At 45.7% G+C, this 27,823-nt stretch overlaps 1 protein-coding gene and 1 long non-coding RNA gene across 3 annotated transcripts in view; one reads left to right on the top strand and one right to left on the bottom strand.

The window, feature by feature from the left end:
- The window catches only part of LOC127583126 (uncharacterized), a 38,172-nt gene extending 17,899 nt beyond the window's left edge, over positions 1-20,273 (bottom strand). The window contains exon 1 of the long non-coding RNA XR_007958213.1: positions 20,223-20,273. This is a non-coding gene — a long non-coding RNA (uncharacterized LOC127583126). The remainder of the gene's footprint in view (positions 1-20,222) is intronic.
- Positions 19,074-27,823, top strand: part of kpnb1 (karyopherin (importin) beta 1) — a 35,759-nt gene continuing 27,009 nt past the window's right edge. Inside the window, exons 1-3 of one of the 2 annotated variants that reach the window (XM_052038905.1) lie at positions 19,074-19,285; positions 20,036-20,155; positions 20,245-20,303. In XM_052038905.1, coding sequence (XP_051894865.1) covers positions 20,101-20,155; positions 20,245-20,303 — 114 coding nt within the window. In that variant the 5' untranslated portion in view covers positions 19,074-19,285; positions 20,036-20,100. Of the gene's footprint in view, positions 19,286-19,882; positions 20,156-20,244; positions 20,304-27,823 lie in introns of those variants that run through there. The other variant, XM_052038904.1, reaches the window with a different exon arrangement.

Here is a 27,823-nt window from a genome sequence, read left to right as displayed (position 1 = left end):
GCAAACGTCAATTGATGTCAGGACAATTGATTTTAAATCAAGGCTGAGTTTTGTTAACCAGAGTTATTAAGACCCATAAATCTGAAGTGGTTTGTAGAGTTGGATCAGAATTAGGTTTATTATCACTGACTCAGATGATGTGAGATTTGTTGTTTTGCGGCAGCAGTACAGTGCAAAGACATTTACTATAAACTACAAAAATAGTGCAAAAAAAAAGGAATAATGAGGTAGTGTTCATGGACCATTCAGAAATCTGATGGCGGAGGGGGAGAAGCTGTTCCTGAATCATTGAGTGTGGGTCTTCAGGCTCCTGTACCTCTTCCCTGATAGGAGTAACGAGAAGGTATGTCCTGGATGGTGAGGGTCCTTGGTGGTGGATGCTGTTTCCTTGAGACACTGCCTCTTGAAGATCACAAACCAGCTAAGATCCTATTGAATAATTGGAGGGAACTAAGTGCTTTTCTATTTCCTGTTTTGTAATTGGCTCACCATGGAAGATGAATGGGTTGGGGAACCAACTGAAATGAGGTTTGTACTCCTCTTCTGCCATCTGTGAGCCAATGACATTAAGCTTGCATAGAATCCAGTCCGATGAGAGGAGTAGAAAAAGATGGATCCCAGTGCAAGGTGATCGATTCCATAAACCATCCTCTGCTGTGGAGGTTGTCTCATGTTGATCTTTAGATGAGGCAAAATGTCCAATTTCTTCTGCTCACCTTGCTGTATGCTCTGTGTAAAGGTAAAGCTGATAAATTTAGATAATTAGCTCTTTTGTCAAATAAGTTGCTGCTTATTTTCATTTAATCAATTGCTTTCCAGAAAGAAATGATGGACCATGTTTGTTCATGCATTTACCTTTGATGTATAAAAATGCAGTAGTGTGCAAGTAATATTTACACAGAACATAGAACAGTACAGCACAGGAACAGGCCCTTCAGCCCACAATGTCTGTGCCGAACATGATGCCGAATTAAATTAAATCTCTTCTGCCTGCACATGACCCATATCCCTCCATTCACTGCAGAGTCATGTGCCCATCTAACAGCCTCTTAAACAGCATGATCATGTCTCCTTCCACCACTATTCCTGGCAGCCCATTCCAGGCACCTACCACCTTCTTTGTGTGTGTATAATTAAAAAACAATTTGCCTCACTAATCTTTTAAACTTTACCCATCTCACCTTAAATGCATGTCCTCTATTAGGAAAAAGATTCTGACTGTCTACCCTATCTATGTCTCTCACAATTTTATAAACTTCAATCAGGTCTCCCCTCAGTCTCTGACCTGCAGAAAAAACAACCCAAGTTTGTCCAACCTCTCCTTATAGCAACTGCCCTCTAATCCAGGCAGCATCCTGGTGAACCTCTTCTGCACCCTCTCCAGAGCCTCCACATCCATCCTGTAATGGGGTGACCAGAACTGCACACAATACTCCAAGTGCAGCCTAATCAAAGTTTAATACAGCTGCAACATGACTTTGTACTCTATGCCCTGACCAATGAAGGCGAGCATGCCATATGCCGTCTTTACCACCTTATCTACTTGCGTGACCACTTTCAGTGAGTTTAGTTGTTAATCTGCCCATAGGATAGCTGCTGCTTCTAGTAAGCTAGGTGGTGGTTGAATTTTTCAGCACATAATGAATCATAAATCTTGGCAGCATGTTTTAATATTCCATTCCTACAGTTGCATTGACAGACTGATAAATCCCCATCACCAACAACAGCAACCTGGAAATGGGTCTGTCCGCATTTGCTCTCAACTTTAGTTTAGAAGGCTCATTGACGCAGGTTCTCAGCTATGGTTTCTGCAGTCACTGACCCTGTGAGCTGCTGATTAATAAATGTTTAATAATTTATATCATGGTTTAATCTACAAATTAAATCCTGTTTCTCAAACCACAGCAGTTTTTTACACCTAAACTTAGAGTGGACTCGTAGGACATTCCCAGATGTCACCTGTCGCCTATGCAGAGCTGTATTATTTCAGCCAGAGAATTCTTTAATTAATCCCAAAACCCCTGGCAGAGGCAGGCAGGAAAGTGTCAGGATCAGTGCTCCTGATCATCCTAGAAATCTGGTTGGAAAATCACGGCCGTGTTCATTTTGGTAGTAGGGAGTGGGTTGGGAGAGGTACAAGCAGGATTACACTTGGCTGTGCTGTAGTCTGCAGCTAAAGATAGGCTGAGATGAGATATCGGGCTGGCAGAAACTCACTGAAACAAACCCAAGCAATTCAATACATCAAACAGCTGTGTGGCACCTTCTACAATTGAGTAGCTTGCCAATCCTTGCTGCCCAAGCTTGGATGTGACAAGATAGCTGAGAGTAACTGACACCTGCAAAACTGGTCAGGTAAGGACCTGCCAGTACTCTAGTCCCTAAACTTTTGCCACACATCTCTGAATGGGGACAGCGAAAGCAAGTGTCGATGATCCAAGTGATGTCCATCTCTCAAGACTGTTAGGAAGCAGGAAGACCAAGCATGAAGTTTTGAGGTATTTATCTGCTCTGATTAATGTGCACTGTGTGAAGTAGGTTGATTACTGCAAATTATTTTCTTTCAAGTGCATATCTAATTCCCTCTTAAAAGTCCTGATTAGCAGTGTTTCTACCAACCTTGCAAGCAATGAGCTCTAGATCGTAATCACATCCTCAAAAATAATTCCCATCCTCTGTATATCTTTTGCCCAAGTTTGTTGTCCCATTCCTTGAACTATCTGCTATGGCAACAACCTGCCTCTATTTTACCTTGTCTGATCCAGTTGTGAACTTGTCCACCTCAGTCAAATGTTTCAACTTTTGCTCCTAGGAAAGCAATCCCAGCTTCCCTAGTCTTTCAGGGAGGCGCAGTGGGTAGTGCTGCTGCCTCACTGATCCAGAGACCCAGGTTCAATACTGACTTCAGGTGCTGTCTGCGTGGAGTTTGCACGTTCTCCCTGTGACTGTGTGGGTTTCACCTGGATTCTCCAGTTTCTTCCCAAATCCAAAAGACCTGCTGGTTGGTAGGTTAATTAGAACATAGGACATTACAGCACAGTACAGGCCCTTCGGCCCACAATGTTGTGCTGACATTTTATCCTGCTCTAAGATCTATCTAACCCTTCCCTCCCATGTTGGTTGCTAACAAATTACCCCTGGTGTAGGTGGGTGGAGAGTTGATGGGCATATATGAAAATAGGTTACAGGGAAGTGAGTGGGAGAATTTGATTACCCTGAGAGCTAGCATTGACTTGGTGGGCCAAATGGCAGCCTCCAGTGTCATAAAGGAAAATGAGAAATGAAGTGAAATCCCTGATCTCTGAAAGTTCAGCTTTATTCTCCCTCTCCAGCAGTGCAAATGGGAAATTCTCCAGGAGGATGATTGGGATGGTGGTGATGAATATTGTGGCATTCTTCAGAAGTTCACCCTTCGCAAACTATCGTCCTGTCCTCTAATCGAGTTCTCGTCTAAGAGTTCCCCTTCTGGAAAAGCTTCAACAACTTTCATTGATAGAACATCTCTAATGTATTAAAATTCCCTTTGGTGCTTCACAGGAACCTTTCACACACATTTAACCCCAGGACATGTAGTGTGGGGGACCAAAAACTTGGTCAAAGAGAATTCAGGTTTAGAGTGGGCAAGAAATTCAATAATGAGTGAAGTTGTTCAATGAAAAAACCATTTGCTGGATTGCAGCAGGAATTCACCGCATCTTCAGTGCTGCATTCTTCCCTCCCCCACGCAGTTTTCTCTGCCCTTTTCTCTGCTGGCCTGACCCGGCTCTGAACCTGCAGTCACTGAGGCAAACCAGTGCACTGTGCCAGACTGCACAATAATGGTTTGTTTGATATCTGACTGAGGAAGAGAAAGAAAGAAAATCAGCCGGCATTTATATAATGCTTTTCACATCCTGCAGTTCTCTGTGTGCTTTACGGCTCATTGAGTGCTTCTGAAGTGTAATTACTTTGTAATGTAGGAAATGCTGTGGCCAGTTTATGCATAGCAAGATCCTGCACACAATGACATAAATTGTTATTAAAACAGCTTAATAACATTGGCTTAAGGCAAGTGTTGTCCTGGACATCAAGATGCATTTTCTTCTACCCCTGAATAAATATTACAACAGAGAACACAAGAAAACAGGAGCATGAGAAGGCCACTCGGCCCCTCAAACCTACCCCGCCATTCGGTATTATGATGGCTGATCTGTCCCAGGGCTCGTGTTCTCTTCTGTGACAGTTCCCCGTGGCCCTCAATTCCCTGATCTTTCATAGATGTATCTACTGCTGCTTTAGTGATCCACCCTCCGCAACCCTCCAGGGTAAAGAATTCCAGAGATTTGCCACCATCTGTGAGAAGCTGTTTTAAATGACCACCCCGTAATCTTGCAACTATGTCCCCTTGAGGAAGTCCCCTCTAGCACTTGGATAGGCACATGCAGGGCGGGGCTTGGAGGGATATGGATCAAACTCGGAAAATGGGATAGACAGATGGGTGGGCACCATGGTCAGCATGGACTCGTTGGCCCGAAGGGCCTGTATCCGTGCTGCGTTGCTCTATAACTAGACCATCATGTTTCTGCTGGCTCTTTGGGAGAATTGTCTATTTAACATAGAATTTACGGCGCAGGAAGAGGCCACGCCAACCAAAACCAGTGCCGTTTGATAACTCGCTCTGCCCACTGTGTTGACTGTGCCTCTTCAAATTCTCAACCTTCTAAACATGTTGAAACTTTCCACCTCTCTCGCCCTTTCAGGCAGTGTGTTTTGGACCACTCAGTCTTTGAGTGAATTTTTTTTTGCTTAACTCCCACCTAGTCCTTCCACTACTGAATTTAAATCTGTTAGCTAGTTGTGGATGTCTGCAAAGGAAAATTGTTCATTTTTTATCCTGTATTTCCCTGTTGAATCTCCCTTGTCTCAAAGAAAACCATCCAGGTCTGGATGATCTCGCCTCTTGACTATAATTCTGCAGTCTTGGTGAGCTCCTTGTAAATCTCCCTAGTACTACATGCCGGAGTGCGGGAGCAGAACTGCCTGCAGTGCTGTGGCCTGACTTGTGCTTTCTGCAGTTCAAACATGACCTTCCTCTCTTCACCAGTGCCTTGGATGAAGTCAAGTATCCCACTTGCCTTCTCAACCCCCTCCTCTCTTCAGTGACCTTTGGCTTTGTATTAATTGCAGCAGGGGAAGAAAATGCTTCTGTTAACTTAGCAACACTTCAGAGCTCAGAACATCCCATAATGCACAGCCTACAATAAACTTACAGGCTCATCTTACTGAAATGGAGGAAAGGAGCAACTGATGCTTTTGCACAGTGAGATGCCACAATATTGATAATCTATATGACATTGGATGAGGGTAAATACTGGTTGGGACTCTTACCCTTCCCATTCCTTCCCTGTGGCTGGCTTTTGGGGGTTGTTTGCACCAGATGACACATTGCTCCGATGATCATTATCAAAATGTGGGGCAGATATTAGCTCTTCAGATGTAACAGTTTTCTGGACACCGTGATAATAGTTTATAAAGTTCTAACTGGTTGAATAATTCAGGGCTGTCTTGATTGCAGTTTCCTGTTTTGGGTCTATTTCTCTCAGCAGAATTTCAGGACCGTGTTTTCCACACAGTTTACTGTTTTAGTTATGATCAGAGTTGCAGGAAGAAGTTCATATCAAGGATAAGTCTTTCTTGACTCCAAATTTCCTGCGGAGGCAATGATTAGGAACATTATCCCTGGCTGATTTTCCCCTCCCTATTCTGGGGTGGGGGCAAAAATTGTTACACTGTCCCTACCGAGATAAACCACCGTGGAAATGACTGTTCCCTATACCTGCTACCTGCCTCATATCCTGTTGGGAAGCAACGTTTCTACAATTTGGGAGAATTTGAAAACCGTTTAATCTCTGCAGCCTGTGCCAGTCGCAATGTCTGCTCTAAATACTGGGCCAGACCTAGTGACATATCAGTGCAGAACAGCAGGGATTCTCTGTAGCAAAATACCGACAAAGTTCTAGATGAAGAGAGAGCTAATATTCAAGATTTTGATCATAGTATACTTAATAAATTAATACTTATCTATTTTCATCAATTAGTGGTAATTCCTGCTGCATTGGCTGTTATTGAGAGAAAACAGTTATGTGATAGAACTTCCTTAGATTAAGCACTAGATCGACACTGTAGAATTCAAAGGAATTATACTTTCCTTTCTACAAGGGGTGAGATTTGCAAGTTGTAAAATGTTCACATGTTTAATTTGGACAGCTGGTGGGATTTCTGTGATCTACATTCGGTGTTAGTCCCTGACTGAGGGAACTGACCTCCAGAGTCTTCAGCCTCCGTTCCAGTTTCAGGGCCGGTAGCCAGTCCTTGTGCAGGAACCTTGATGGTGAGAAACCACAGCTATATTTCCTTCCTACTTAAATCAGCAGTGAGCTGATCTTGAGTGCTCGTGCTATCAGCTGGTCTAGGCTTTGGGTAAATACTCTGAGAGAGAATAATACTAATTGGCAAAAATGATCCGATTTACCTAGTGAGCTGAAGTGTTAAATATACATTACCTGGTGTACCTCAATAGCAAAGGTCTCCTGCGTCCCCTCTCCCAGCCATTCTAAGGTTATCCATTGTCTTCAACCTACTCGTGGATCATTGATTCTAATGCTCCCTCCTTGTGCAGACAGGCCCAGTGACCCTGGTTTCTGCCTACTGTCTCTCAAGGTGTCTGCATCTGTTGAAAATGCACTGCTGAGCTCAGTGGCTCAGAATTGATCATCACTGGTCAGCTTGCTTCATTCCAGACTGCACTGCTGCCAGAATTAGAGAAGAATGCATAGTTTCTGGTAGGAAATAACAGGAGACACCTTGCGGGGTAAATCGCAGGCAGCCCTCATGATCTCAGGATGTCCCAAAGTACTCCATAACCAACAGCCTACCTTTGAAATATAGTTAGCGGTGAACAGCAGGAAATGGGGCAGCTAATTTGTGCACAGCAAGCTCCCACAATCAGCAGTGTCAACCTATAATAACCTCTCTTTGTCCAGGTCACCAGGGAGAAAGGTCTACTATGAAATAGGCCAAAAGCAGAAAGGCCTCAGGTTAACATCCTGCCTTACAGGTAGATCCTCACTCCCTGCAGAACTGGCCAGATTGTGTTGCTCGGGTTAATTTAGAGTGAAACTTGAACACAGACCCTTTTGCTTCAGTGGTGAGAGTGCTGCCCAGGATATGACATTTTACACAAGGAGGTGCGGTGGGTGACTTCATGTCACCATCCCTCTATTCACTGTGATTCCCCAGTGAATTGATTGATGAAAGTAGAACTCAGTGTCTGGGAGAACCTTACTGAGCTGAGATTGTCTCTGTCACGGAGCTGAGGCAAGTGATGGGACAGTCTAAGAAACTGCACGCTTGATGAACCACGTATGAAGCCTGGTCATTGCTGTAACATCAGCAGATGTGATCGACAATTTATAAAACATAGAATGAGATGACTGAGCATCCTCGTAAATCTTCTCTGCGCTCTTTCCAGTTTAACCCCGTCTTTCCTATAACGGGTGACCAAAACTGTACACGGTACTCCAAGTGCGGCCTCACCAATGACTTGTACAACTGCAACATCATGTCCCAAATATAATGCTCTGCTTTGGGCAGTCATGGGCCAGAGATTCCCAGGAGTAGAGATTCCCTGACGATGACTGTGTAAGTAGGGTCTCAGTACTGGGAGGCTTGGCCTGGGATATGAAAGGGCAGAAGATACAAGAGCCTGAAAGCACATACCACCAGGCTGAAAGACAGCTTCTATCCCACTAAGACTATTGAACAGACCTCCTGTACAATAAGATGGACTCTTGACCTTGCCATAGCCTTGCACCTTATTGTCTGCCTGCACTGCACTTTCTCTGTAACTGTAACACTTTATTCTGTATTGTTATTGTTTTCCCTTGTACTACCTCGATGCACCGATGTGATGAAATGATCTGTATGGATGGCATGCAAAACAAAGTTTTTCACTGTACCTCAGTACGTGACTATAATAAACCAATTTACAATTTTACCTATTGTAGAGTCTGCAGGTTTCACGATGGGTTTGCCAGCCATCCCAGAAGACATCTTGACCCAAACAAACCGCCTATGACAGAATGTTGGCCAAGATCACATCGTGGAGTGAGATTCAAGCTGGTGACTTTCTGACCTGCTGTTGAGAGAGCTTCCTCGACCCTGCCGCTGACTTCAACCACATTGGGCACTGTCATCACCCTCATCCCACAGCACCAGGTCAACTGAGGAAAGTATCGCATTGCTGCTGAAAACGAGCCCACAGTGAAAGGCCTGCCCTTGTGCTGCGCTTGTTTTGCACTCTCGAAGATAACATCTTTCAGATGAGATGTTAAACAGATGAGAAAGGCCTTAATTCAGTTTGATGCAAGCAGATTCCTTCCCTGTAACAAGTGCAGAGTGCACACCCACTGTGCTTGTCAGCAAACACCACCAGACACAAACCCCGCAGGTCAGACAGTCCCTGTGGAGAGAGGGCAGGCTCAGCACTGATCATCAAAAGCAGATTCTTTTGTCTGCTCTTTATCAGACATTGCTGTGGGCAAATTGTCTGCTACATTTTACATCTCGTCAGTCCACTTCCACTTTGCAGCAGCATCAACACAGCCTGAACAGAAGTCACATTGGTTCCTGTGTGAGGACAAGTGGTGCATCAGCCCTCCTCTGCAGCCTTTCTCATTCATCTCCTCACCCTCCAATGCCAGTTCCCACCATCCAGCTCAATGGAATGATGCTTACACGTACGTACCTAACCCCACCTACCAATCCCAACCTCGGCGTCACCAGCAACAGCTCCTCCTTCTCCCGCCCTCGAGTCCCTCAACAATCCTACCTTGGTGCCCCCGGCCACCCTTCCTGCACAATGTTGTCGGTCAACATCAGGCACGGGGAAGGTCAACGACCGTGTGTTGGTGTCAGTTCACTCGTTAACCCTGACCATTGCTGTTTTCAGATTACTCATTGCTATATCCAGTCTTTGAGATGCTGTATGTTATTTAATAAAACATCAAAAAGAACCAAATCTTCTTCGGTAACTTTGCAACCTTCTCAATGTTTCACTTATTCTAACTAGCCTCTTATCCTCCATCTTCTATGAACTCCAATTCATTGTGATCTCATAACGCTATATTCTGCATTCTATTTTCCTTCTTACTACCTCAATGTACTGATGTATGGAATGATCTGTCTGGATGGCACACAGACAAATGCTTTTCACTTCACTTGCTACACGTGACTGAATCAGAATTAGAATCAGATTTATTACCACTGATTTATATGTCATGAAATGTGTTGTTTTGTGGTAGCAGTACAGTGTGAAGATATAAAATTACGATAATGTACAAAATAAATAAACAGAGCAAAAAAAGGAATAACGAGGCAGTGTTCATGGGTTCATGGACCGTTCAGAAATCTGATGGCGGAGGGGAAGAAGCTGTTCCTGAAACGTTGAGTGTGGGTATTCAGGCTCCTGTACCTCCTCCCCAATGTTAGTAACGAGAAGAGGGCATGTCCCGGATGGTGAGGGTCCTTAGTGATGGATGCTGCCTTCTTGATGTCTTCAATGGTGGCGAGGGTTTTGCCCGTGATGGAGCTGGCTGAGTCTGCAACCCTCTGCCTACAATCCCACCCACTCCCCTCCTCACACACAACTCTTCATAACACTATATTCTACATTCTGTTTTCCTCATCGGTGCCTGACCTGGACTTCTTGACGTTCCTCTCCTGCCTATCATTGGTGGTTGCCCCTTCCGTCACTCAAAGGGCATTGTGACGCAGGGTGCCTGCAGGTTTTCTATGGGTGCAGGTATCAACAACACCCTCACTCCATGGTCTCTTCTGGCAACCTCCACTGCTGCCTCGTTGACAACCCGATTGTGACAGGTAGAAAAGCAAGTGTTTTGTATCGAGCATCTGTTCTTCCCAGCGAGGCAGTTCCGTACATTTGCAGAATTGTCACAGTAAGAGAACTGCACATCCACAGAAAACTGTCACAAATCTCTTGACACTTAAATAAAATGGAATAAATTAGGTGAGGTAAGAACAATAGATAATGAACACTTGTACAATCCAGGGTGCAAGTAGAAAACCATGGTGGGCTGGGGTGGGAGCTGGTTGGGATTCGTGCCCCTGATCTGAGGAACTGTACGGGAAATCAAGTGGTTACAGGATTTATCTCAGCTATCGACTGGTTTCAGCTGCTGCTGCCCAAAGCGGGAATCAGATCGTCACCGACAGAGCTCATCGCAGCTCCTCGCTTTGCAGTGCAGACTGGTTTCTCCACAGCTACACACCTTCCAGATCATTGTATGCAGCAGGCACATGGACATCTCCCAACAACGCACAGTGGCGTAGCAGGAAAGCATTTTGCCGGCTGATTCTTGAGGATACTTTTAGGGGCAAGGAGAGGGCAGAAGCAGAAGGAGCAACCAGTGAAGGAGAGGAAGATGATTACACTGGTTTAAGATTTAGAGGTGACAAGCTGACTTTTAAACAAATAAATTCATCGGATAAAGAAAACAAGAGCAACGTGCGCACTTAGGTTAGGGGGGTGGTCATTTTAAACCAAGGTGTGTGGGAACGACTTCTCACAGAGGGTGGTGAATCTCTGGAATTCCCTTCCCCAGAGGGTAGTCGAGGCTGGATCACTGGGGGTATTCAAGTTCATTGCCATGGTCACACATACACGGGGGATAAATGCCCTGAAGCAGCAGCAAGCTACATGACAAGCATAAATTACATAGACTTAAATTAACATAAATTATACATAACTTACACAACAAAATAAACAGAAATGAACGTAGTAACATCGGTGCAAGTTGAGGGAATCCAGTCCGAGGTAGTGTTGGGGTTTTTCAGTTTGGTTCAAGAACCTGACGGCAGTGGGGAAGATGCTGTTGGTGAACCTTGAGGTGTGGGTCTTCAGGCTCCTGTACCTCCTGCCTGATGGCAGCATCGAGAAGAGGGCACAGCACAGATGGTGGGGGACCCTGAAGATGAAAGTCACCTTGCTGAGACATCGCCTCTTGTAGACGTCCTCGATGGTGGGGAGAGCTGTACCCGTGATGGAACTGGCTGAGTCCAGCGCTCTCTGCAGCCTCCTGCGTTCCTGTGCACTGGAGTTTCCACACCAGGCTGTGATGCAACCAGTCTGAATGGTTTCCACTGCACATCTGTAGAAGTTGGTCAGAGTCTTCGATGACCTGCTGAATCTCCTTAAACTTCTAAGAAAGCAAAGACACTGTTGCGCCTTCTTCATGGTTGCATGGGGGAAGAAGATACATTTTTGAAAGATCAAGGAACCGGGGATGAGGGGTAACTGTCATAGTGGAGGAGATGAGGCCTGGGGCATATCAGCCACGATCATATCGAAAGGTGGGGCAGGTTCGAGGGGCCGAGTGGCCTACTCCGGCTTCTGTTTCTCACAGATATTTGCACAGGCTGTGAGATTCTCAACAAAACAATTGATGACCATCAGGGAGCATTGCTGGAGTGTGTGAGAAACATCGAACTGAGAGTTAAAGAAAGATATTGGATTAAATGCTCAATACACCCTCAACACTTGCAAAGTTGACAAAAAAGGGGCAGTTCCCAAATACCCATGATGTTCTGTGACCAGAACAGCTGCTGCTGGCAGCACCGGGGTGGAGGGGCAATGCCAGTGTTTAAAGGAAGTACAGAATGTCTTAAGCCACAGAAATACTTCCAACATCATCAGGTTTTTGTGCTGTAACCCCTCTGAAAACCACTGATGGGGATACGAGGTCCAGACTCCACTTATGGGGTGCTGAAACCCTCACCCGTGCTGTTACCGTCCCAGTACAGGAAGGAGATCGAGAGCTTAGTGGCATGGTGTCATGACAACAACCTCTCCCTCAATGTCAGCAAAACAAAAGAGCCGGTCATTGACTTCAGGAAAGGGGGTGGTGTACATGCTCCTGTCTACATCAAAGGTGCTGAGGGCGAGAGGGCTGAGAGCTTCAAGTTCCTAGGAGTGAACATCACCAATAGCCTGTCCTGATCCAACCATGTAGATGCCATGGCCAAGAAAGCTCACCAGTGCTTCTACTTCCTCAGGAGGCCGAAGAAATTTGGCGTGTCCCCCTTGACACTCGCCAACTTTTATCGATGCACAATAGAAAGCATCCTATCTGGATGCATCACGGCTTGGTACGGCAACTGCTCTGCCCAGGACTGCAAGAAACTGCAGAAAGTTGTGAACACAGCTCAGTGCGTCACAGAAACCAGCCTCCCCTCCTCCATGGTCTCTGTCTACACTTTTCACTGCCTTGGTAAAGCAGCCAACATAATCAAAGGCCCCACCCACCCCAGACATTCTCTCTTCCCGCCTCCCATCAGGCAGAGATATAGCAGCCTGAGGGCACATACCACCAGGCTTAAGGACAGCTTCTACCCCACTGTTATAAGACTATTGAACGGTTCCCTAGTACGATATGATGGACTCTTGACTTCACAATCTACCTCGTTATGACCTTGCGCCTTATTGTCTACCTGCACGGCACTTTCTCTGTAGCTGTATAGTTTTACCTTGTACTACCTCAACACACTGTGTAATGAACTGATCTGTACAATCGGTATGCAAGATAAGTTTTCCACTGTGCCTCGGTACAAGTGACAATAACAAACCAATTCCAATACCTCCCGGCTGACTGGTTCAATCGTTTCATCAGCCTCCCACTTCTGACTCACCCCCTCCACCCCACCACCACACACTCTGCTGCCTTCATCCATTGCCCTCTCTGCTCAATGACCTCAGCAGCTCCCTGTCCATGAATACCACAGGTCTGTGCTCCCGATGTTAAATTCCCTCAACTGTCTTCCCCCTTCTATAGCCTGGCATCACAGTCCCATGTACCTCTTACGGGGGGGGGGGGGGGGGGGGGGGGGGGGGGGGTGGGGGCCACATCCCACATGCACACTGGTTCTTGCTGGTGGGGCAAGAATCCTAACAGATTCTACAAATATATTAAGAGTATAAAAGGGTAACTAGGGAGGGAGCAGGTGCCCTGATGGATGAGTGTGGTTATCCGTGAGTGCAGTCATGGGAGATGGGTGAGGTCTTAAATGACTATTTCTCGTCTGCAGTTACCGTGGAGAAGGTCATGGAAGCCTGGGAATTCAGGGAAGAGGACAGTGATGTGTTCTGAAACATATTGACATTACCAAAGAGGTGATGTTATTGGTGTCAAGGCACATAAAGGTCGATAAATCCCTGGAACCTGACCAAGTTTATCCTAAGATGTTGTGGAAGCAAGGGAAGAAATTGCTGGGTTTCTAGCAGAGATTTTCATGCCTTTCTTAGTCATGGGTGAGGTATCAAAAGACTGGAGGGTGGCTAATGTTGTGCCTTTTTTTAAGTAGAACTGTGAGGACAAGGCAGGGAGCTACAGGCCGGTGAGCCGAACATCGGTGGTGGATAAGTTACTGGAGGGGCTTCAGAGACAGAATCTTTCTGCATTTGGAAAGGACTGATTAGGGATAGTCAGCATGGCTTTGCGTGTGGGAAATTGTGTCTCGTGAATTTAATTGAGCTTTTTGAAGAGGCGACCAAGGGGATTGATGAGGGCAGGGCTGTAGACGTTGGCTACATGGACTTTAGCAAGGCCTTTGACAAGGTCCTGCATGGTAGGCTGGTCCAGAGGGTGAGATCACATGGGATCCAGGATGAGTTAGTCAGTTGGATGCAAAATAGCATGTACTATCAGGAGAGGCTGGACAAACTTGGGCTCTTTTTTCTGGAGTGGTGGAGGCTGAGGGGTGATCTGTTGGAAGTGTGTAAAATTATGAGGGGCATAGATAGGGTGGACAAGCAATATCTTTTTCCCATCATTGAGTGATCCAATACCAGAGGGCATGCATTAACGGTGAGGGGGGTAGGTTCAGAACAGACGTGAGGGGTACGTTTTTATTGAGAGAGTGGTGGATGCCTGGAATGCGTTGCCTGATAGGGTGGTGGAGGCAAATTCACTGGGGGCTTTTAAGAGGAGCTTGGATGGGCACATGAATGAGAGGAAAATAGAGGGATATGGGCATTCTGTAGGTAGGAGGGATTAGCTATGTCGGCACAACATTGTGGGCCAAAGGGCCTGTTCTGTGCTGTACTGTTCTATGTAAAATTGGCTTGGTGGAAGGAGTTACAGTGGAGGGTTGATCTTCAGATTGGAGGCCTGTGACCAGTGGTGTACCACAGGGATCAGTGTTGGGTCCTAAGTATCAACGATTTGGATGAGAATGTAAGTGCCCTGATTAGTAAGTTTGCAGATGGCACCAAAATTGGCGGTGGGGTGGACAATGAAGAAGGTTACAACAGGATCTAGAACAACTGGGAAATTTGGCAAAGGAATGACAGATGGAATTCAACTTGGGACAAGTGCGAAGTAATGCATTTTGGACAGTTAAACCAGGGTAGGACTTGCACAGTAAACGACAGGGCCCTGGGAAGTATTGTAGAACAGAGAGACCTTGGGGTACAAGTACTGGTTCCCTGAAAGTTGCAATGCAAGTAGACAAGGTGGTGACAAAGGCGCATGGCATGCTTGCCTTCATTGGACAGGCCATTGAGTACAAGAGTTGGGACATCAGGTTACAGCTGTACAAGATGTTGGTAAGACCACACCTGGAATTTTGTGTAAAGTTCTGGTCGCCGTACTATAGGAAGGATGTGATTGAGCGAGGGAGGGTGCAGATAACATTCACAGCATGTTGCCATGACTGGAGGGCTTTAGTTACAAGGACAGACTGGATAGGCTGGGGCTTTTTTGCTTGGAGCAAAGGAGGCTGAGGGGTGACCTTATGGAGGTTTGTAAAATCATGAGGGGCATGGATAAGGTGGATGGTCACAGTCTTTTCCCCAGGGTAGGGGAATCTAAAACTAGAGGGCATAGGTTCAAGGTGAGAGGGGAAAAATATAAAAAGGACCTGAGGGGCAACTTTTTCCACACAGAGGGTGGTGGCTAGATGGAATGAGCTGTCAGAGGAGGTGACACACAGGTATAATTACAACATTTAAAAGACATTTGGACAGGTACATGGATAGGAAATGCTTAGAGGGACATGGACCAAACGCAGGCAAATGGGACCAGTGTAGATAGGTTGGCATGCATGAGTTGGGCCGAAGGGTCTGTTTCCATGCAGTGTAACTCTATGAAAAAAGCTATTAAAGTGTGTCTTAGGTAGGTGACAGGGTGGAGACCAAGAGAAGGACAAGGGGAACCACATCTTTGTTCTGGCTGGGAGGAGCTTCAATAAAAATAGGAGTAAGGGAAATGGAGCAAATGAGGTTGAGGGCCCCGAGGACAACAGTGGAGGGGATGGCAGGGGAAAGGGAAGCACTGTCAGGGCAAATGCAATGGCACCAGAGAAACTGGAAAAACAGAATGGAGACCTTCCAGGAAGGAGGGTGGGAGAAGGTGTGGTCAAGATAGCTGTAGAAATCTGTGTACTTGTAAATGGATAGTGGTCACTAATCTACCCCCTGAGATTGAAGTCGAGGATGGGAAGGGTTAGATTTTGACCTTGTGAAGGTGGCTACAACAGAAAAAATGATGAGATTTTGGGTTCTGTACGATTGCATCAGTATGAACATTAATGTAACAGACACAAAGCTGAGGGCAGCAGCCCTGAGCAGAACCAGAACACTCCGTTCCATGTATCCCACAAAGTGACAGGTTTAGCTTGGGCCCACACAAGTTCCCATAGGTTCACCTTTGATCTGGAACAGAGTTCAAGCAGCTGTTCAATGCAAGAAGGAGTGCAGCCAGGTGAAGGAGACGTGGTAGTGGATGGGGACTGGTTCAGCCTCTGTTCAAGGAAGGAGTGAAAGGCCCTCAGGCTAACTTGCTGTAGGATGGAGATAAAGAGACATTCAATGGCATTGGGAATGATGAGTTGGTTGTGAACCAGAAAACTGGAAACTGTCAAAGTGGCAGTGGGCACCAGAGGACCATGGATGTGTGGGGAGGGACTAGACCTGGGCAGAAAGGATGGAGTCAGAACAGGAACAAATAAAAACAATACCAATCACTGCCTATTGGGTTCATGGTACCTATCAGCTTTTAGCTGTTACAAACTTATTGAGTCATATATTTCTTTGAGAATACCAATTTTCTTCAATTCCTTATTCTTACGAGAACTTTGGTTCACTGGTGTTCCTATCAGGTTTTTTTTGTGTATTTGCTTAATTCCTCCTCCTTAATTCAGAGGAATAGCAAATGGATTTCAATACAGGTAAGTGTGAGGTGATGCATTTTGGAAAGTCAAACCAGCATAGGACTTATACAATGAATGGTAGGGCACGAGGGAGTGTAATAGAACAGAGGGACCTAGGAGTACAAGTGTATATTTCATTGAAAGCGGCGTTACAGGTAGACAGGGTGGTGAAAAAGATGTTTAGCACGCTGGCCTTCGTCAGTCATGGCATTGAGTATAAGAGTTGGGACACGATGTTGCAGTTGTACAAGTCATTGGTGAGGCCGCACTTGGAGTACCGTGTACAGTTTTGGTCACCCTGTTATAGGAAAGACGTGGTTAAACTGGAAATACTGCAGAAAAGATTTATGAGGCTATTGCCAGGACTAGAGGGCCTCAGTTATAGTGAGGGGTTGTCCAGGTTAGGTCTTTATTTCTTGGAGCTTAGGAGAATGAGGGGTGATCTTATAGAGGTTTATAAAATTGGAATTGGTTTATTATTGTCACTTGTACCGTTCATACGGATCATTACACAGTGCATTGAGGTAGTACAAGGTAAAACAATACAGAATGCAGAGTAAAGTGTCACAGCTACAGAGAAAGTACAGTATAGGTATACAACAAGATGCAAGGTCATAACGAGGTAGAATGTGAAGTCAAGAGTCCATCTCATTGTACTAGGGAACCATTCAATAGTCTTATAACAGTGGGATAGAAGCTGTCCTTGAGCCTGGTGGTACGTGCTTTCAGGCTTTTGTATTTTCTGCCTGATGGGAGAGGGGAAAAGACAGAATGTCCCGGGCGGGTGGGGTCTTCGATTATGCCAGCTGCTTTACCGAAGCAGCAGGAATTGTAGGCAGAGTCCATGGAGGGGAGTTTCCACAATGTGCTGAGCTGTGTCCACAGTTCTCTGCGGTTTCTTGCAGTCCTGGGCAGAGCAGTTGCCATACTGAGCCGTGATGCATTCAGACAGGATGCTTTCTATGGTGCATCAATAAAAATTGGTGAGCGTCAAGGGGGAACATGCCAAATTTCTTTAGCCTCCTGAGGAAGTAGAAGCGCTGGTTTGCTTTCTTGGCCATGGCGTCTACATGGTTGGACAGGCTATTGGTGATGTTCACTCCTAGGGACTTGAAGGTCTCAAACCTCTCGACCTCAGCACCATTAATGTAGACAGGTGCATGTGCACTGCTCCCCTTCCTGAAGTCAATGACCATTTGTTTTGCTGACATTGAGGGAAAGGTTGTTGCCACTAAGCTCTCTATCTCCTTCCTGTACTCCGACTCGTTATTTGAGATTCGGCCTACTATGGTGGTATCATCTGGAAACTTGTAGATGGAGTTAGAGCAGAATCTGGCCAGGCAGTCATGAGTGTATAGGGAGTAGAGTAGGGGCCTGAGGACGCAGCCTTGTGGGGCACCAGTGTTGAGGATAATCATACTGGAGGTGTTGCTGCCTATCCTCACTGATTGCAGTCTGTTGGTCAGGAAGTCAAGGATCCAGTTGCAGAGGGAGATGTTGAGTCCCAGGTCTTGGAGTTTGGTGATGAGTTTGCTTGGAATTATAGTACTGAAGGTGGAGCTGTAATCAATAAACAATAGTCTAATGTAGGTGTCTTTACTGTCTGGAGCTCCAGGGATCAGTGTAGGGCCAGGAAGATGGCATTTGCCATAGGCCTGTTTCGACAGTAGGCGAATTGCAGTGGTCGAGGTTTTCTGGGAGGCTGGAGTTAATGCGCGCCATGACCAGCCTCTCGAAGCACTTCATGATGGTGGATGTCAGAGCCAAAGGGCAGTAGTCATTAAGGCACCTTGTTTTTCTTAGGTACCAGGATGATAGTGGTCTTCTTAAAGCAGGTGGGAACTCAGATTGAAGCAGGGAGAGGGTAAAAATGTCTGCAAATACCCCCGCCAGCTGATCTGCACAGGATCTGAGGACACAGGCAGGGACACCATCCAGGCCAGATGCTTTCCATGGGTTCACTCTCCAGAAGTCTGATCTTATGTCCTCAACGGTGACCATGGGTTCAGGTTCATTGGAGACTGTCGGGGTGGGTGGTGACATACCAATCCCCCTTCTGTTCAAAGTCATGAGGGTCATAGATGAGATGGAGGGTAATGGCAGGGCACAGACTGACAGCGACTGCCTGTGGGCAATGGCAGGGCACAGACTGACAGCGACTGCCTTGGGCAATGGCAGGGCACAGGCTGGCAGCGACTGCCCGTGGGCAATGGCAGGGCACAGGCTGACAGCGACTGCCTTGGGCAATGGCAGGGCACAGGCTGGCAGCGACTGCCTTGGGCAATGGCAGGGCACAGGCTGGCAGCGACTGCCCGTGGGCAATGGCAGGGCACAGGCTGGCAGCGACTGCCCGTGGGCAATGGCAGGGCACAGGCTGACAGCGACTGCCTTGGGCAATGGCAGGGCACAGGCTGACAGCGACTGCCTTGGGCAATGGCAGGGCACAGGCTGACAGCGACTGCCTTGGGCAATGGCAGGGCACAGGCTGACAGCGACTGCCTTGGGCAATGGCAGGGCACAGGCTGACAGCGACTGCCTGTGGGCAATGGCAGGGCACAGGCTGGCAGCGACTGCCTGTGGGCAATGGCAGGGCACAGGCAGTGCCTGTGGGCAATGGCAGGGCACAGGCTGTGCCTGTGGGCAATGGCAGGGCACAGGCTGTGCCTGTGGGCAATGGCAGGGCTCAGGCTGGCAGCAGTGCCTGTGGGCAATGGCCGCCCCTCCCTCCCGCACCGAAGGCCACGCCCAACCATCTCCCTGGAAACGGGCGGGAAGTACAAATGAAAGTCGCCGCACTCACGTCATCGCCCGGGTCTACATCCGCGTCCCGAAATATAGTTCCCACGTTTAAAACCATCGCGCAGCCGATCCACGGCGCTCGGTGATCACCCGCCGCCGGTCCACGTGTGGCCGGGGCGGCAGCTTCACCGGCACCGGGGAAGCCATTGGACGACAGACGGCCGCAGGCCCGGCCATGGGGGAGAGGAACACTCGGATGAAAGCCTCGATCTGATTGGCCAAGGTTAGCGGCGTAGCGGGAAGCTTCGGGCGCGAAATATCTCAGAAATTTCGGATTCTCTACAAAATCCAGCGAAGACAATTAGGAAGGGAAAGTGAGACCGTCGTCAAAATCTGAAGACGGATGGAGAGAAATTTCCGGATTTGAAATTTAGGCGCCAGTTAAGCAAAGAGGGCTGGGAGCACTCGACCAATCCGATCGTGTGTCACATCGCTGTGCCGATTAAAGTTGTGTTGTGCTCGTTCACTGGTTATATTTTGACCAATAGAACGCCACTTTATATAGCACCCGGCGGTTGAGAGGGCCGGGGCTCGAGTTAGTTGACCAACCGAGTGACGCGTTACATGGCAGCGGCGGTTGTGGGGCGGGAGAAGAAGCGCTCAACCATTCGGACGACGCGTTAGATGGCAGTGGCGGTTGAAGGGCGGGAGGTGAAGGGCGGTCCGACCAATCGGCAGGGGGCTTAGAAAACGTAGCTGGAAAGGGCGGAGGGAAGGAGCCGAGTGACCAATCGCAGCGGACGTCCCACAGCGGCGTCGGTTGAGTGTGTGACGCGACGGGGGCCGGCTGCCCAATGGGAGGAGGCGTTAGATCGCGGCGGCGGTTTTGGGGCGGCCGGTATATCGCTCCGCCGCCGGCGGGACTCGGCTTTTGCGCAGCTGCGGAGCCGGGAGAAGGCGTGAGGGCGGCGTGTGAGGAGCGGCGGCGGCGGCGGAAAATAACCAGCCCGGGCTCCTCTCTCCATCCCGTCAGATCCTGGGGAGGCTCGGAACCATTGATGGCCGTTTCTGCCTGAGCGAAACCGCGACGCTTCACACATGAGATTCGTTAACATGGAGCTCATCACAATCCTAGAGAAAACCGTGTCTCCAGGTGAGCGCCCGCCCGCCGCCGCCCGCCCGCCCGCCCCGCTCTCCCGGCCGCCCGCCCGCCCGCTAACCTTGCATCGTCTTCCCTTCCAGACCGCAATGAGCTGGAGGCGGCGCAGAAGTTTCTGGAACAGGCGGCTGTTGAGAATCTGGTCAGTGCTGCATTCCTTTGAATGGGCGAAGGCGGCGGCGGCGGTGGGGGGGACGGGCGCTGGCCGTTATTTATTTCGGTTTTAATCGGGACTGAAGCCCCCCCCCCCCCCCCTTCTCGCGGGGCCTCTTCTCGCACAAAAAAAATCTCCTCCCCTCACTGGGGGGGGGGGGGGGGGGGGGGGGTGGGGAGTGCAGCCTAACGTGCTTGCCGGGTGCCGGCGTCGCCCTGCCCGCGCCGCTTGATTGACGTGGCGCCGCGGCCAATGGGTGCGCGGGCCGGCCCCCGCGTCCCGCCGGCTTCGGCCAATGGCAGCGCGCCGAAGGGGCTGGGTTTCCGCCTGGCGTCAAGTTGGGTTGACGGGAAGGGAAGCTGGGTAGCCAGAGGCCCCCGAGCGCATGTTGCCGGCTCGGCCCCGGCCCCCCGGCTTCTCAGGGCGGGCGGGATGCCTGCAGCCCAGCTAGGGGTGCGCTTAACTCCCGAATAAAGCATCCCCACACTTCATCTGCATGATCCCCACGTTCCTCTCCACCACACCCCAGCCCCCCCCCCCCCACAGTGATTTGGGGAGCGTTTTCAAAGATAAAAATCATTTATTTGTGGCTAGGTCAAATTTTGGAAGGTATTCACTGAAATCTAATCAATTTATACGGCCTCGTTGGGCTTCCAGAAAAAAAATTACCCTGCATTTCATAACACGTGCCCATCTGAAGCATGAAATATCATAAAATAAAAATGGAAGGGTCCATGGCTGGAAACAATTTTATTTGCACTGTTTAAAATTCTTGTGGTGCATTGTTTCTGGTAGATTTGTAAAAGGACTTCTGCCATTTTATGGTTGATGCACAGTTCATTTTTCGGTGGAGTTTATTTGCTTGGAGTTCCCACCAGATTGTGCACAGATCTGGTTATTTTGGAAGTAACTGAGTTAGTTTGCCAACAGGAAACAAATGGACTCTGCTCCATTTCAGCATTTGGGAATCATTTGCTTTATTTTTGAAGGTGTAGGCCATGTCAGTGTGTTGAAGGTTTTGTCAGTTTTTGTTGCTGAAGTTGCATTTTAATTTTTTTAAAAAAACAGATGCTGGAAAATTAAAATAAAAACTGGAAATGCTCAGCGGGTCAGGCTGCTGAGTATTTCCTGCACTTTCTGTTTTTATTTTGGATTGTGAATGCTTCAGTCGATAGAGAAATTATCTTAGTTTATCACCAGAAGGCCTACTTGATAGTTTGCTGGCCAGACTGAGGTGTGAGTTTTAGAAATTCTTAGAATGGTGCCAGATTTAACAATAATGCTTCAATCATGGTGACAGATACTTAAGCAACAAAAAATAACGTGTGGCTTTAACCCCACAATGCTGCATGTGATGCTACCTGGGATTGTGGGAGAGTATTACTTATTGGTGGAGCCACCCATTATTTGCTGAATCAAAAAATATCTAAGGTTGTTTCTGACTGGCCACATGCTACAGTGTGACCACTTACCTTTGCTAACGTCTGTTCCCATGTTTCAACAGGCAGTGAAAGAGGAAAGGTGAGTAATAAATTTAAGTTGTAAGTTAGGTAATACAAGCTATGCATAGAATCAGAATATAGGATGGGAGTGAGTGGGTGCACCTGGCTGATCTGAATTGGTGTTGAGAATTTACTGTTACAAATTTTGTTATGGGGGTTCTATACTGTCAAATCTTGTCACTTGCTGCCAGAGCTGTTGTTAGTATGGCGCAGAAAATGGAGATTATGGTTTACACTCTTGTCTGGGTGTGCCTGTACTCAAACAGAATGTGACCCTGTTCTCACAATGTGAAGTTTTTTGCTTGCCAGCAGCCCTCTGGACACCCCAACCCAATTGTTCATTGATGCCAAATAGATGCATATTACCTCTGTTCCATGTGGAATAGTCATTCTACCTTCAACTTGATGTACTACCCAGCCAAAAGGAAGGAATCAGGTGGCCTTATTCTCTTCCTATACTTCCAAGTTGGTTCTAGTTGTAAGTTTTAAAATATTGGAATAATCTATTGATAATTACATGCACTTAGCAACAATTGTCATTATTCATTTCAACATTATCCTTCTGAGTTGATGCTTTAAACCAATCAATTTTTTTTTAGTCACTGTCAAATTGTCCACTGTCTAAAGCATAAATTCAGTGTCATCAGCTGCAGATTGACCTGAATAACAACTTGTAGTTCAAGAAAATAGGCAGGAACATGTGCAACAAATTTTTCATATGCACCATTCTTTGCAACTGTTCTGTTCTTACAAGTTGCATTCTTAGTGCTTTATCTTGTTCTGTCAGCATTTTTTCCATTTTGTTTTATTTGGTCTTGCACAAAAAATATAAACTTGGTTCTCTGCAATTCCATTCAGTCTCCCTCCCTACTGTGGTGCTGTTTCTCAGTCAAGTTTTATAATGTAATTGCTTGTTTCATTCCTACACTTAACAAGTTTGTTCTCGGTGGTGTACTACTAATGTTGAAAAGGAGTCTGTTTTTGACTGCATTATGTGATATCAAGTAACTTGGCCCTTAATGCTCTATGCAAAGGATTCTGATTTGATTCCTAAGAGCTAAAATTATCAAATTTGAGATGGTGTTCAAAGCACTATCTGTTGTCTGATCTAGAAAGGGGCACTAACTAAACCAGAGCTCCCAGTCTTGATATCCAGTACCATCACTGGGAATAATGTCCTAGTCAGTTGTGATATTGTGCCAACACTTCTTACATTTGCCTGCATGCAAGGTGCCATAATCTATAGCTGCACTAGGTGCTGGAGAGATGAGAATTTCGCTTTTGAAAAAAGTAGTTCAAGATTTGGTATGGGTTCCAGATTTGTCTGCCTATTCTGGGTGAATTAATCTTCATAGTCATTTCAACAATTTAGGCAATGTAGCAAATTTGCACAGTAATAAGCTATCTTTATTAGTCACACGTACATCAAAACACAGTGAAATGCATCTCTTGCATAGTGTTCTGGGGGCAGCCTGCAAATGTCGCCATGCTTCTGATGCCAACATAGCATGCCCACAACTTCCTAACCCATACGTCTTTGGAATGTGGGAGGAAACGAGCACCTGGAAGAAACCCACGCAAACGCTGGGAGAACGTACAGGGTCCTCGCCAACAGCAGCTGGAATTGAACCCGGGTCGCTGGCGCTGTAAAGCGTTATGCTAGCCACAACACTACTGTGCCTGCCCAGTTTGTACTCTTTCAAAGTATTTTATTGGCTTTATTAAAGCATTTTGTGAGATCCTGAGATTGTGAAAAATGCTTTTGGAGATGAGCTTTTAACAAACATTTGTACTTCAGTGGGTGAATAAGTCCCAGGAAATTTCCCCTTTTTGGAACAGAAACTTAAATGTAGTTTATTATCATGGGCTATCTCTGCTTACTTGGCTAGATGAGTAAATCTGGCCCCAGTGACTGGACTATATTATAGTGAAACTTTGGAATAATGAAATCTAAAACAAAAACAAAGTACTCCTGGTTGTTTTCCCATATTCTGCATTTCTTGAAAAAAAATTCAGAACTCTGCTATCTATGTCTTAACTCGCCCAAGTCTACAACTTCTTTGTTTTTGTTTTACGAGTTGCTGTATGGCTTTCAGTTCTGTCACTGATCAATTTTTGTAGTCTTTCAAACCTGACTGCCTGAGCATCCCCCAGTTTTGTTTGCTCTGCTTTTCAGCTGTCAGGACCATAAGCTCTGAAATACCTTTGAAATCTCTGCTTGAATAACTGAAATCAAACTTGCGATCATTTGTCTTTGTATTTTCTTGTATGGCTCGGTGTTGCATTTTATTAACTTTTCTGTGAAGCACTTCAAGCATTTCAGATGTTTCCGTGCATCCAAAGTGCTAAATAAGACCAAGTTGTTTATCTGATGAGAGACAATTATTTTGGAAGTTGGTCCACCAGAGCATATTTGATGGAGCACTGGAGGTGAGAGAAGTTGTTAATATTAGTTTGGACTCCAACTCCATGGTCGTTACCTTGATGGAAGTTCAAATAAATAAACTGGTAAGGATACAATTGAGTTTGGCACTGATGTCACGTAACTTGTTGGGAATAATGCAGTTTGGGGAAAAAGCAAAGCACCAGCAGAGCTGTACTCCAGAAGGAAATGGATACATTGAATGGATATACTGTTGTATAATATGGGAAGCCTTAATTATGTGGTGTAAATTCGTCACCATTTTTCCCCCCAGTCTTGTGAAGCTACCAACATGCTTCTCCAGTTGGCCTTTCAAGAGTTCACCCAGGTACTGTGAATTTGAGTATGCAAGTTATTTCCAGATGTTAATCTGCAGGGGAATGTCACTAGTTTCCAGCCCCAGGTCTGGGCTATCAAGCCTATTGCTTTTTTTCTTATCAGTAAGTTGATGAAACATGGTGAATAATTAATTGTCTTTCCTGCTTCAGTTTTCTGACACAGCCTTGGATTTTGTCTTGTCTTAAGTGACTCCATGCTCCATAGCTGTATCTTCCCCCCAGTAAGCTACAGTGAAGGCTTGTCTGACACAGATTGCACTTCTGCTCCCTTGTGTAATTGATGCTCCTAATACAGCACTGAAGGCTATAAAATGCTGTACTCTAAGTGCATCAACTGTCTCTTCTGAGGAAAAACCTGTGATCAATTGACTGATAATCTCCATCCTACCCTGTGGGTGACATACTTGTATGTCCCCAATTATGCTGCAAGGACATGGGTCTTGTGTTTTCACTGGTTTGAAATGATAACTTGACCAGTTTTTAAGAACCTTCAGCCTACTACATTGGAAAATTTCCAAATATCTTTAAGTTCTGGCACTTCTGACTTAATCCAAGTATAAGCACAATCAGTTATCTGGTTATGAAGCTATATATGAGTTGTGTTTTTTGAAAAGTACATGATTGAGAGTGAAAAGCTTTAATATCCTGGAAATGGTGAGACTTTTTTTTTCCCTGCACTATCCCAATAGCCCTTGGGAGCAGAGAATTCCAAGGATTTACTTCTCTGCAAGAAGAAATTTCTTGTCCCTCCCAATTTGGATACTCTGACCCCTTTGTTCTTGACTCAGTGAGGAAACACTTACTCTGCATTCAGCTCATCAGACTTAAGAATTCTGACATTTCAATGAGATCTCACATTCTTAGCTCCAGAGAGAAAACAAGCCTCGTGTCAAGCCAGCTGTCTGTTGTGAAACTTGACCTCCTGTATGGTAATCCTCTCTTTAGGCATGAAGATTAGAACTCTGCAATACTTTCGGTTTGGTCTCACAAAGACCCTATATTGCAGCAATAAATCTTTACTCCTGTATTCAAATCCTCTACAGGCCAGCCAGAGTCTTTTGCCTTCCTAATTGTTTGCTGCATCTGCACTTTGTGCACAAGTCATTGAAAAACAAAGATGTCTAGATCCTGTTGGGCATCAATATTATTCCAGACTCTCATTTTTGTTTTAAATCAATGCTTGTTTTGTTATTACATCCTTTATATATTCCAGTGTTTTCTCTAGTCTTCTGGTATTTCTCTGTTTTCTCTTGTCCTCCTATCTTAGTGTTGGATCACATTTGCTACCCTCCAGTCCACAAGAACAATTCTAGAATTGACTTTTGGACTATAATTGGAGTGTTCTCACTACAGCCACTGCTTTCAAAGCTGTGCTGTAGACACTGTTGTCCTTGAGATTTATCAGCTTCTAGTGTCACCAACTGCTCTGGTATTTTAATACAATAAAAATCTGATAATCTGGCACCTTCAGGACAGACTGGCAGATATTCAAAAGACTGACAGTGAACTGGGGAAGTGGGAACAGAGCCCTGGTGAGTTTAAAAGGAGAGTGGGATTGGGGCCCTAGTGAGCCAAATACTGAACCATTGGAATTTCTGAACAGTAAATTTGCAGATTATTGAAATTTTACTGTAGTACTTTCCTTCAGTTCTCAGTAAAGCTATGGAGTTGACAGTGCAAGTCTACCTACTGTCTCATCTTTTCTTATGTTGGACTGTCTTTAGAAGCCTGATCCTCAATTCTGTCTTCTCAAAGCTGAACACTTTTTCCTTCATTCTCTGTAGTTTAAATTCTGTATTTATAATGAAGTTTAGAATTATCAGAGGCAAATTACAAGTTCTGCTTTTGAGCTAACTTTCAGTCCTATTTTCAAGTGCCATTTAGCCTTAGTTGTTTGCATATTGCAAGTTTATTCCTATCTAATGTTCCACTTAGTTTTTGTGTTACACTTGCACTCTGTGTAATCTCTTAATCCAATCAACATACTGATTCATTAGTAGTTTTACTGGTTGATTTATGAATTTGTATTGCTTAATGGTTTGTATCCTATTTAATACTAAGATCAATTTTAGTAATGTTTGGAAAAGGAAATGGATTTTTGTGATATATTGCAGTGATGCAGTGTTGCGTTTTTTTTGTTGCTTGCGCATTATGGAGTTTAGTGAAGAGATCAGAGTAACCTTTTCATGAAAGTGTTATTTGCTCTTTTAAGGATAAATATAGCACTTTTAAAATGGGATTGTCATTTATCATTCTTGAGTACTTGGATTCTCCTTTTGTACTCTCTTGATGCTTTGTACTAGTCCTTGACCAGGAAGATTATAATGGGTTACCGTCTATTTTCTCATTTGTAGCTACTCACTAGATGTCCTGTCTCTTGTTTCCATCCTGCTTGGACAGCTTACTAAGATCTGAACATATAGGAAATTGGATGTGAATTGTTTGCAGTTCTGTTTAGCTATCCAAGATTTTCATTTAGTTGGTGGTGCTTTTGAATGGTCACCATTAGAATGAATTGCCTTTCATGAAATAGACAAAACGTGATTTTAGTTTATCTCCATGATTGATTAATTGAGGCAACTTTGAAGGTATCTATTGCTCCTTGTTGTCAGGCAGCTGATTACAGATTGCTAGAGGCAGTCTGGGGATGTCTATCATAGTACTAACTATAATGTGAGTTGCGTTGAATTTGGCTCACTGCTGTTCATAATAGTGCTTCTTGAGTTGAATTTGCTGAGATGTACAAAAAATATTGTGTGCAAAATACTATGAATTTAAAATTGGCAGAGGGGTTCAACTAATTAACATTATTTTAACTTAATGCTAACAGTTATGCTGACTGTTTTTGCTTTATTTGAGCAGCAAAGCAATTAAGTTTATTGTGAATTTAAAATCTAGTATATTGGTGTTTTGTTATAACCATGCAATAGCTGTAATCAAAACTTTCTGGCCTCGAAGTGCTTATTGTAGCTGTAGATATTTAAATTATTTTTTATGGTAGGGGTTGCTGTTATTTATTGCTAATCCCCAATTCCTCTGAGGCTATTAGACCAAACCAGTGAATCAAAGTTGAATTGTACAGATGAAGGCTATTTTGTCCATTGCTGTACTGGCTGCAGTTCATTAAATTTCACTTCCCATGGTTTGGTTTTCTTCCTCCAAGCATTTATCTAATTCCCTGTTTATTGAATCTGCTTAAGTGTCCAAAAGTGTGGTGCCTGGAATTGAATTTGATTCCCAGCTCGA

This window comes from Pristis pectinata, chromosome 25 (genome assembly GCF_009764475.1).
Source record: "Pristis pectinata isolate sPriPec2 chromosome 25, sPriPec2.1.pri, whole genome shotgun sequence".
In the NCBI taxonomy this organism is placed as follows: Eukaryota; Metazoa; Chordata; class Chondrichthyes; order Rhinopristiformes; family Pristidae; genus Pristis; species Pristis pectinata.
Note: the sequence above shows the minus strand (reverse complement) of the source record. Positions and strands in the feature narration are given on the sequence as shown.